Source organism: Drosophila tropicalis, unplaced genomic scaffold, assembly GCF_018151085.1.
Source record: "Drosophila tropicalis isolate 14030-0801.00 unplaced genomic scaffold, ASM1815108v1 contig_158, whole genome shotgun sequence".
NCBI classification, from domain to species: Eukaryota; Metazoa; Arthropoda; class Insecta; order Diptera; family Drosophilidae; genus Drosophila; species Drosophila tropicalis.
In genome coordinates, this window is record NW_027172602.1 from 13,004,344 (window position 1) to 13,016,768 (window position 12,425).

The 12,425-nt window shown below is 38.7% G+C and overlaps 1 protein-coding gene across 7 annotated transcripts in view; it reads right to left on the minus strand.

The window, feature by feature from the left end:
* Positions 1–12,425, minus strand: part of Ten-a (tenascin accessory) — a 250,355-nt gene that overhangs the window by 126,869 nt on the left and 111,061 nt on the right. For 5 of the 7 annotated variants that reach the window (XM_068295997.1, XM_068296005.1, XM_068296015.1 and 2 more), the window contains one exon: positions 12,207–12,267. In XM_068295997.1, coding sequence (XP_068152098.1) covers positions 12,207–12,267 — 61 coding nt within the window. Of the gene's footprint in view, positions 1–4,179; positions 4,389–12,206; positions 12,268–12,425 lie in introns of those variants that run through there. The other 2 variants (XM_068296041.1, XM_068296033.1) reach the window with 1 other exon arrangement.

The following is a 12,425-nucleotide window of genomic DNA, read 5'->3' on the forward strand; positions in this document are numbered from 1 at the left end:
AGAACGAAGCATCTCCGACCATACAAAGTATATATATTCTTGATCAGCACGACGAGACGAGTTCAACTAGCCATGTCCGTCCGTCCGTCCGTCCGTCCGTCCGTCCGTCCGTCCGTCCGTCCGTCCGTCCGTCCGTCTGGATCAACGCAAACTCCTCCTAGACCGTAAGAGCTACAGAGCTGAAATTTTGCACGTAGGCTTGTATATATTGCAGGCGTTGTATATCTCGGATTCAGCCGGATCGGACCACTATATCATATATCTCCCATACAAACCCCAAAGTCACGAACAGTGACTTTTCTCAATAACTTCGTTATTTTCTATGCTATTATCGTGAAACTTAATATTAGAGAGTTTACTACGCCTATAAGCAACTATGCCAAATTTGATCAAGATCGGGTGACTATATCATATAGCTCCCATAGGAACGATCAGTGGAAAACAGTGACTTTGATCAATATCTTCGTTATTTCCTATGATTGTAGGCCTTTCTTTCTCAAGCTTAAGCCTTTTTAGATAAAACGTTCTTCCACATTGATGGCTAATAGGTAAGGATAGAGTTACCAAAAAAGTTGCAAGGGTATACAAACTTTGACGCGGTCGAAGTTAGCCCCGGCCCTCTGGTTTTTTGTTTTGGTTGGTTGGTTGGTACAATCACTTAGCATTCCTTTCTATGGCCTGGTCCTGGTCTTGTACTTTGTTTTTACTTTTTTCGACTTCTTCTGTAGTTGATGTAGTCGTTCCTCCTTTTTTAAATCAAACAACAATGCAAAATCAACAAAACACAGAGCAAAAATGGAAAATTCAGTGAGTGAAGAAGTGAAGAAGGTTTCCCTCCACCTCTAGCTCTAAAGGAACGAAACGAAAGGGGAATGTAACAGTTGTGCTGATTCACAAGGAGAGTGAGAGAGAGAGAGGGAGGGAGGTAGGGATCGAGTGGGGGAGGCAGGGAAGAGGGATTGAAGCGGAGAGAATGAAGTTGAGTAGCGCAGAGAAAAGAGGTGTGAAATGTCTCGAAAAGGAGGCAAAAAAGATGAAGGTAGGAAAATAAACGATGTTGTCTATGACAAGGCATGACGGTAATGACGATGACGACGGCCAAGACGGACAAAAAGCGAGCGAGCGAGCGAGAGGGAGAGAGAGCATAGAACTTGTGTTTCTTTACCACAAAACGATGCTGGCCAAGTGGCTAGCTGGACCAGACTCCGACTTAGTCTCAGTTCGTTCATCTTAAATTTTTCATTTTTAGCCGCATCATTGTTGCTCCTTCTGCTTCTCACTCTTCTGTTTCTTCTTCTTCTTCATGTTCCTTTGCCACCATACCATCGTCTTGGCTCTTGGGTCTCGGTTTTGGTCTTTAGCCGCTGTTGTTGCTGTTGCTTTTGGTTTGTTATTATTTTTGCTAAGGCATGTTTTGTTTTTGGAATTTTTCAATTCAAGGTTTCGGTTTTTCTACACTGCTTCACACCTTTGGGTTTCAGTTTTGTACCTCTCTCTCTCTCTCTCTCTCTCTCTCTCTCTCTCTCTCTGTCTCACTCTATCTATCTTGTTTTTTGCCACATCATGCATGGGGAGCAAATAAAAGGAGAATAGAGGGGGAGAGCTTGAGTATGGCGAAAAAAAAAAAACAGAAACCTTTTTCAGTGTTTTTCAGTATTTGTGTGTGTGTGTGTGTGTGTTTTCTCTTTGGTTTGTTATTTTTGCTGTCTGCACTTGTGCTTCAACTTCGAGCGAGCCTGACTGGCATCATAAATCATCTCAAGTGGCTGCTGTCGCTCTTCATCTCGCTCTCGCACTCAGCTCACTACACTACACTCCTCTTGCTCTCCTTGTCTCCCTCTGGCTAAAATCCTGCTATTTTGGGTTTTTGTATTTTGTTGCTTTTTGTATCTATAACTATAACAATTTGCAAAAGTATCTTACAGATACACACACACACACATACATCACGCGGACTGTCAGTCAATGTCGCTAGGCTGCCAACACCTCCTCCAAGCCACCAACAACAACAACTTTGACAGTTTTCTTCCTCTTTTGCTTTCTTTCTCTCTTTTTTTTTTTTTTTTTGTTCTCTGTTGCACTAATTTGCGCACTTGAGCGTATTATTTGTTGCAGATGGAAAGCGAGAAAGAGAGAGAGAGAAAGGGATAGACACCATCTGGTCCTTTTTCATAATTTTCTGAGCCGTAAAAATTGTTACAGGTACTCGAGAAATCGCTTTTGCCTGCCTTCTGCCTGCTGCGTGCCGCCTCTGCCTCTGCCTCAGCATCTGCCTCGACCTCTGCTTCTGCCTTAGACTCTGCCTCACAGATTGCATCCATAAGATACAATTTCTGTTCTGTTGCTTCTCACATTGCGCCCGCACGCAGCTGTGAGGCACATATTCATTACCAGAATTTTTTGTTTAATAACTGAAATTTGGCAACTATCAAATTGTAATTGAATTTCACTTCATTATATTATAATTCTCAACTAGTTTAGTTTGAAAATATATGTTATTTTAAAGTAGTTGGCTAAACTCTTTCGTTCATTTTGAACTATCCTTATCCGCCTAACAAAATTATTCACTTTGAGTTCTTTGCCGTTTCGAAAAGTATTTCAAAATTAGTTTTAGTTTTGCACTTAAAACTCAGAGAAACGTTAATGTCCTTTGACATTAATTCCAATATCAACAAATGAATGTAAATTTTAGGTCGAAAAGAGACTTTGCCTTCTAAAGTAGGTACTTAACTTTACTTTGTTTTTCTTTGCCTCTTGCCAATGGCTAGAAATTGAAGACAAATTAGCAACGAAATTGTCAGAAACATTTATTCTGATTCGAGTATCGAGAACAACAAACGAAAATCCCTTCACTTGATCAGCTTTCGGTCGGTCGTTCGACTGACTGGTTCCTTCTTGAGAACTCTTTCAGCTGTTTTCGGTTAATTGCAATTGCTGCGAATCATTTCACGTCTTCAATTCAATTAGATTGCTTTACGCAAATGGGGAGAATCTCATACACACACACATGCACACTGTTGGAGCATGAAGAGGTTGAAGAAGATGGGCATAAATCTATCCAGACGATGATGAAGAAACGACCTAAGAAATGTTCGAAGTTGTTGCTTGTTGATTGCCGACGGCCGTTGATTTATGACTAGAAGACCACGGATGGGATGGACAGATGGATGGGACGACCATTCACGATCATCATCAACAACCACAAGCAACATTTTTGACAACATATGGCGAAATACAATTCTAGAGACCATTTAACTTTGTTTATTAAAGAAATGTGCAAAAAACAAAACAAAAAATAAAAGAAAACACAATATGTTAAACAAACATAGCGACGGAGCCAAATTTGTTGGCCATCAATTTAGCGTATTTGGTTCCCAAGAAAAAGCCTCCACTAAGAGTCAAAGAGTTCTTTGAATTCTTACCGCTGGCCTTGCTGACAAAATCTTTGTTAACTTTTAGAATTAATTTGTTCAATAAACCAACTCAAATTCCCAGTCTCAACATTGGCAGATGACACTTTGTAATTGTTGTTTGTTAGCAATTTATATTCGCTTTGTCTTTTTTAATTGCTTTGATTAAATTGCTTTTGTTGTAAATATTTTGGCGTTGACTCAAATTCACAATAAATTTTTGAATAATTATTTATTGTTATGACAACAATGCCATTGCAAAAATGTTTTTACTGTTTTTCCTAAACAAAAAAAGTAACTAAGATAAAAACAAAATTTGTACAAATTCCATCAAATAGTTATATAAATTATAAATACTCTCTTTGCCCCCCTTTCTTTAGCATTTTCTTCTAATTTTCTTTGTTTCACTTCGATTACATATTTCCCAGATGCTTAAAATCGATTTTGGCTTTTTTTGTTTAACAATTTGCACTTTGAATTTGCACAAATTGTTTGCCTCGCTTGGAATTTTATGTGAATGTGTTAAATAATCGAATAGTTTAGAGTAGAATTTTCCATATTTCTAGTGCATTTTCCTGGACATTTTCAATTTGGCATTTTCATCTTTTTGGCAATTGGTAAAGTTTTTTTTGTTTTCAGGGGGAAAATTGCAAAGAATTTTTCGCAATTTTCATGTTAGTTAGGGAAAAGCGTAACGTTTTTATGGTGGACACAAAAGATTTTTATATTTTTCATGAATTTTCATTTTGGATTAAGGAAAATGACCTACATTTTGGTATTTGTTGTCGTTTTTGTAGTTTTTTTTTTTTTTGGTTTGGCGGGCGGGCGGCCGGAGAAAATTTGATGCGACGGCGAGGGTTTTTCCTGTTTCCTTTTTGTATTCTTTGGCTATTCGTCTTAGTCTTCTTCTTCGATCTCTGTTGTTGTTGGTGTTGTTTATTTATCCATTGAATTTCTTATTGTTGTAATCCTTGAAATTATTTAAACAATTCATTTCTTGTTGTTGTTTTTTTTTCTCTCGGTTTTGAAATTTTCACATTTATCTATCTCTCTTTCTCTCTCGCACACGCTTTTGGTTTTTCTTTGTTGTTGTTGTTGTTGTTGTTGAGCACTTTGAGCACTTGTAAAAAAATTTCAAAAAAAAAAAAAATAAAGAAAACGCAAAACAATTTTGTTTTATTTTTTTTTGGTTTGTTGTAATAATTGAATTGGCAAAAACACAAAATACGAAACGAAACGGAAAGATGCGTGGGGGGAAGGGACAACGAAAGAGAAAAAAAAATGCAAGCAGAGTTTTGGGATTTATATAAAACGGTAAAAAGCAATAACAGGATAACGCAAGTTAAATTGTAGTTGCTGTTATTTTTCTTTTTTTACATGTGTGTGCATGTGTGTTTGTGTTGTTGTTGTTGTTGTGATTGTTGATGTTGTTATTTGGTAGTTGTTGTTGTTGTTGTTGGTGTAGTAGGCGGTAGACTCACACTCTCGCACACACACACACACAAATACGCGCGGCGCGCCGAGATTAATCAACGACAAAACGGCAATCGACGACGCTGACGACGCTTAACAACGGACCGAACGCGACAACGTGTCCAAACGTTTCAATGAATCGCACAGAACTGAAAACGGCTAACTAACAGAAATCCTGCTATTCCCCAAAAACTGGTAAAAACGCTAACAGCAAATTCCATTTGCGAGTCTTTTATTCATTACAGCTGCTGCTAGCTAACAGAATTAATTCTGCAGCTGCTGCTGCTGCTACAGATGCAATTTGCTCTCTTCCACTGTCTCTCTCTCTCTCTCAGATGTAAGTGTGCGGGTGGTTTGCCTGAATGCATGATGTGCTGGACGGGATGGTCGGGGGAAGGCTTACTGATGCTGTCCAACTCTCTCTCTCTCTCGCCTGCTCTCTCGCTCTCTTTGGCTGTTAAAACTGGTTTTGAAACTAACTTTTGCTTTTGCTTTTCGCACACCCACATCAATGTTAGTTACATTGCTGCTGCCACAGGTTTCTGTTAAAATTTGCATGTGTGTGTGAGTGTGCTTGTTTGTGTGTTTAAAGTTCGAACAGCTGTTCTCTTTCAATTAATTGTAAATTTCAAACAAATTTCAACAAAATGAAAAAAATTCAAAAATATATTTTCAACACTTGTAAAAATAATTACAAAAGAATTACAACATTTTAAAATGGTTTAAAAAATGTTGTATTTTTTTTTGTTTTTGATTATTTATGTAACCGATATTCTCTTTGTAAGAATGATAGAGAGAAGAGGTGAGAGCGAGTATAAAAGACTAAGAATCCTTTTAAGAGCTGCTTGCTGGCGCGTATAACAGTTCAACTGGTATCTTATACTACTCTTATACAGACATCTGCTATTCCTTTATGGCTCTTTTCTATTTGGAGTGAAACTTGACTAAAGTCAATAACAACTTGTTGAGAAATTCAAAAATTATGGCTAAATCTTTCAGATCCTATATACTCATGCACATACATATATCTTCACATATATATTTTTTTTTTGTGTGATATAATATGAAGACTTGTGCAAGACAGATCGGGCGACCCAACTCAAGCCGTAATTTGACACTTTATGTCCAAATGTCGACAAAACCGCAAGAAACGATGCAAACACAAAAATCATAACGAATATTTAGACACTCTAAATATATAAATGTTAAGAGTACAAATCGAATATTTTGAACATTTCAAAACAATTAAATATTTAAAAGAAGTCTTAAAATGCCTCTTAAATATCCTACTGGATTTATATATACTTGCGTAGTTAATCGTAATTTATTTTCAGATCGTTAAATTAATCATTTCATTTATAATTTAAATAAACGATTAGTTAATAAGACTTGCTAGCAAATAGAGTAAGTGGGAAATGCCTTTTTATAAGGGGGCCCTATCTAGCGGGTTAACAGTTAACCAAAAATTTGGCCATATTTCTCACCCAACAAGCAAACAAATAATAAGGTCAATCAACGGACACAGCGGGATGGCGATGGTTTTGGGATGTGTTGTCAACAGCTGCGCAGGCGCAGCAAACAGATTAATTGCATCTTCTTTGGCGCAGCATATGAATTTATGAATTTCACATGAGTGACTGATGGGCAGCAGCAGCAGCCCAGACCCAGACCCATACCCAAGCCCAGGCAAAGGCAAAGGCGAGACGAATGAGTTTCAAGCGCCACTTGAGGCCCAGAGACGAAGACTGCGACTCCGACTCCGACTCCGACTCCGACTGCAACTGAGTCTGAGGCGCGTAGGCTCGCATTGTTGTATGTAAAGCGATATATGATACGACTCTCGAGATCTGGTTAGGTAGGTGTATATGGCATTTAATCATTTTTATACCCTCAGAGCCTCATAGACATCAAAAGGGTATATACATGTCTACATCATATAAGTTCTTGTCTTTGCTATGCAGTTCGTGGAGAACTTGCCAAAAGTTATTATAGACCCTCTCATTAGGGATATTCATTTTTAGGGTATCTCAAAGTCGATTCTTTTGAAATCACGACCTCTTCACATACATATATTCTTGTCATCTGAATAGAGGGAATGCAAAATGCAGATATTAATCAATTTAATATCATTTCAACTATTCACAGATCGAATCAACCGGAAACTAAAGACGAAAGAAGATTTATCTGATTGAATGAGAAGAGAAGAATATAGCTATAAAAAATATCAACTTTTCGTTATTATCCGATCCTGCATGATCCTTTATGGATACAGTTATATGAGTTGGAAAATGATATCGACCATTGCAAATAAAATTGCATCTCACTCAATCAAAGTGCCATAATTCTTAATCAATTGATATTTGCACAATTCAATTGAGATTGCCTTCCACTTTCGTTTCATTTCAATTTACGATTGAGAAGAAGAAAACAACCAAAAGAGGAAACTAAACATATCAAAAGTAGTTGGGTAATAAGTAGTGAGATGCATTTGGCTTTTGGTAACTCTTAATTATGCAAATCCAAGATAAATGTTTCCGTCTTTGTGCGTCTTTTGTTTAACTTGTGCTGGCCCAAAAATTGGCTTAAAAATGAATCTAAATCCAAGTATTACAAGTCAATGGAAAAATTATTCAGCCTAAACCACGTTAAGGACAGGGCCGTAGGTTGGAAATTTGTATTGAAAGGGGGGGACAACAACGTTTTGGCCACTTCCTGAAGTCTCCACCTTTAGGCCACTGATAAAGGGTATGAGAAATTTCGGCACTTTCAAATTTTTTGGGACTGCAAACCTTTTTTTTTTTTTGTTTTTGTTGTTTTGGTGGTTTAACAACTCAGCCAAAACAATAATTAATAAAGAAATAAATAAAAGCCCAAGACACAGTTGGAGGTCCAAGCACAGAAAAAACGGGGGTTATGAAAATACGAGGGCAATACGACTAGTGGTTACCCTAAAATCTTTGTCCATATATCAAAGATTCAGATGGTTCAACTTTGAGTTAGTTCTTATTCTTTTCATGGTTAGAATTGGTTAGAGAGGCGTATGATCTTCCAAAGGTGAGGAGACTCTTAGTTCAGTTGGTGGCTATAGGATGGATCAAGTCAACTCCAACCTCCAATGGTCAATTCAAAGTGTCTGTGTAAGAAAGGCGGTTCGGGGAGTGGGAAAGGGAAGATACTAAGAGAGTATCCCACTGAGTGGCTTACAGCTGCGCCTCAAGACGACAGGAGAGGTCTCCTCCCTCTCTATCTCTCTCTATCTATCTCTTTCTTTCTCACTGTGTGTACTGTTATAATTAAGTGATACACATAAATGTGAGCCACGGAGTGTGTATTGTTGTTGTTATTATTATTTCTCCTTTCCCTTCGTCTACTTTTTCTTCATCTTTTGCCTGTGTTTAATGATTGTTTTCAATTAGTTTTTGTTTCTTTTCTTTCTTTGGTTGTCTCATCCGGCTGACTGGTAAATGAAGTAAAAAACGAAGAAAACAACAACAAAAACAGAGAGCGGGGGCGGGCAATCCAATACAAATGCAAAGAGTAGAGGCAGAAAGGGCAAAGTCAATCGCATGGAATCGATTGAGTCACTCGCTGACATTTCAAGGGAAGGGAAGAGTTGGCAAGGGGAGGGTGGAAGGGGGTTGAAACCCGGGGCCGAGGAGCGCCTTTTAAGTGTTTACGCTTGTTTTATTAATTTCCATCATACATCTTCGACTGTCAGCATGCATCATCGTCTTCATCATCGTCATCATCGTCTTCATCCACTTCATCATCATCATCATCATCATCATCGTCGCGGTCAGAAGCTGCTTAAGACAAAGAGAAGGGTTCAGCGTGCGGTTAACGAGCTGCCAAAAGAAATCCAGCAAAAACAAATAGCAGCAAACAAACACAGAGATCAACAAGAAAAACAGAAAAAAGAACACCCCCCACCCCACCAACAACAACTGCCCCGAGACACTCAATGATCAAATTGATCAATTTTTATTTAGAATTTCAATTTTTATTGATCAATCTTAACTAGGCAAACAATTCAATTTCATTAAGTTCTATTAACTTTAAATAGGTTTTAGATGGAAATCGAATCGGTGAAATGTAATCAACTATTTTAAGATTTAATAAACTGGAGATGGAATCTTTCAAGTAAGAAGACATCAGTTCAGGCGTTGGGCGAAGGAGCGGAGTTGGATAATGGATTGTCATGTAACCAATAATGACAGCTGGCTAAGTGAATGTAATATTAGCATCCAGTTATGGTACTGTCATTCAGTTTCTGGGACACCTTTCAATTCCGAAATACACAATGGCTTTCGATTGTCAGCAGCAACATTTGCTTGTTTGATTTCCAAATTCTAGGCCTCAAAATGCGCGGCCTCAATGCACTCGATTGACCACTAACTGTTGCAAACTTGCCCAAAATCCATACCACATACACACACACCCACACACACACACACACACACACACACACACACACACACACACACACACACACACACCCACTCACCAAGATACACGCACACATTCATACATGAAGGATGACACTGCCTGTGAGCGACAGCTTAAGTCTTGTGGTTGCTGGTTGTGGAACCACTTTTGAAGCACAAAACTGACCGATTGGATGGGTCAACTAAATGTGTCGTTGACAGTTATCATGGACATGGCTACTTAGATGGACATAAAATTATGATTACATCCAGAATGTATATGTGGACCACATGTCACTAAGAAAACACACGTACAATATTCTCAATATGCCTCCACATCTCTCTCTCTCTCTCCCTCTTATCTCCATCCCCTTATTTTGTGGCTGCTGCTCAGTCAATAACCCAAAACCGAATCATGGGCACATCTCCTGCAACCAAGCAAAGTAATTCATTACAATAAGCTCACGAATGTGCCATAAAAAACCCCAACGTGTCGCCTGGTAAGGAACCAGGAACAACTCAAAGATATATCGCGTGAAAAGGACATGTCTCCGAAGTCTGTGTCTGTCCCATCATGTTTCTGTTCTGTTGGCATCTTTGGTATCACTTTTGTCAGTCTGAGTCCAAGTTCTTCTTTTTTCCTTTTTCGCCATGTTTGTTTGATTGAAAGCCTTTGCACTCGAAGCATGAAATTGCCAATTCTCGAACTCGAATTCGCTTTAGCTCTAAACTTTCCCTTTTTCCCACTCACACTTTCCGCCTTCACTCCTCATCTTCTTGGCCATTAATAGAACATTTTGCCTCTTTTTTCCCCTGGATTAGCTGGATGTTTTATTTCATTTTCTCTGACTTTTTTCTTGTATCGCTTTTGCGCGCGATTTATTATTGCCCTCCTGTAGAGAGCTTATTGTTTTTCCTTCGTGGAGATTTGCTAGCTCATAAATATTGTATATGTATATAAAGTTTGCGAAATCTCAAAAACCTCATCAACTTTAGCCGAATCAGGTTGAAAAATCAAAGAGATGGATGAATAGCTCATCTTGAGACTGTTTATGGCCAAAACTATCAACAGTCTGAGTTATAATTAAAGTAAAGTGAAGTCAAATAGCTAACTCAATTAACTAAGTGACTCATTTTAACTAATTTCCAACTTGATTAGTTTATAGTATCTCTCGAACTTCTATTGATCAATTGAATGTTCTTTCAAACCCTCAAATTTGTAGGTAACTAGGAGTCTGATCCAGCTTTGAGAAGGGCAAATCTGAAACTGGCTAATGATTAACTAAGAGAGGCCGAGATCATATTTAGTCTGCTTGGAAACCAGACAACCAACTGGGAAGAAAAAACCATCATTAGCTATACATTAGCGGCTGTGGTTAAAATTTGCTACATGAAACGTTTACCGTAATCCTTTGAGTAAGTAAACTCAATGCACACAAAGGACAAACACATACACATAGGACAAACAAAGTGCAGTACGCCAAGGGCAACGAGGTAACAGTAGCTCCAAGTAGGCGGCAGAGTTGACGGCGACTCCCTCACAAGTTGAAAGAAAATCCAATGGTAACGGTAAAACCTATAAAACCACGTAATCTGCAAGTGAGTTCTTTAATTATGCTGCAACGCAACACATGTATACAACAGCAGTAGCAAGAACAGCAGCAGCAGGTGGCAGTTGCCCTCGCCATGGCCCTGTCCATACATACACACATACATACATATACATACGTACATATATACTCCGAAGTTCGGACTGCTGGTAATTGGGGATGAGACGATAGGACAACGCCCCAAGTACCCAAGTACCCAAGGACTGCAAACAAAATGCGAAGCGAAAGCCGCTTACAAAAACCACAAAATGCTACGGACATCTTTTGCACCCAGACGTCGACGACAGCGGCGGCAACGACTGCTATAGGAGGTGATGTGGCCACTACGTTGGGCGCCATTTTGAAGTTTTTGGCGCTGCGGCTTTGGTAGCTGTTACGTCGTCCGGTTGGACGGGATTACAATGGCGCTTGCACTTGTAGATGAGATACGAACAAACTCCTCTTTCTCTCTCTATCTATCTCTGTTACACATATCCATATATGTACATATATATACAGGATGAAAGATAGGGAAAATTGGTTGAAAGAAGTGGAAGGGTTTTCTACCAATGTGAAACCATTTGCGGATTTAATTGCCGTTAACATGAGGCTCGCTTTACTTTGTTATTGCAGCTAGAGTCAAGGAGGTGAGGATTGTTGGTGGTAAGATGAGCATCAAACGGCATCCAGATGACTGTTTGTCTCCACCTCTCTCTCTCTCTCGCTTTCCCTTGGTCTATAGGTCCCTCCTGTGCCTTCTTTTTGTGTCTATCTCCTAGTTCTCGTGTACGCAGATTAGAGGCCAAACGATGACTCCGACTACGAAATGGGTGACAGGGACATGAGAAGGGCTCTCTTTGTTTTTTTGGTTGTTTATCTTCGCTCACTTGCCCACTCCGTTCCACTCCAGTTCCAACATCTCCAACTTCTCCATCCATATCTTTCGTTCTCCAGCATTGTCATCCTGTTTCTTCTTCTGGTAGGGACTTTTTGTTCTGTTTCACTTTTGTGGTTAGTTGATGGAATTATAAGCACACACACACACACACAAACAGACTAAGAAATATCCGTATCGAAGGAGTTGGTAGAAGTTCATTGTGAAAGAGGATTATAACAGAATCAGTTCACAAATCTTCTCTAAGGACAAAATCAAAAGAGAAAAGCATAATTCCTCATCAAATGATCAAATGGAATTCAAGAATGAATTCGTCCAACTAGAGAGTTAAATGTGAATTTACACCAAAGGTCAAGTAAATATATATATTTGTATATCGATAAATTGGGTATATCAATTATATATCGAAACTTACCCCTGGGAATCGTTGGGTGATAAATTCTGCAGCTGCTGCATATTATCGCTAATAATGTAATCTGCAAAAATTGAAATGAAACAAAATGATTTCAATTAGCTTCAACTCCTAAACTTTAAGCTCACTGTTAACAGTAACAGTAACATCGAAAAGCTTTCGACATAAACATCGCCTATCATCGAAAGCTTTCCAAGGAGACCTAAGGGTGCGAGTAATAGT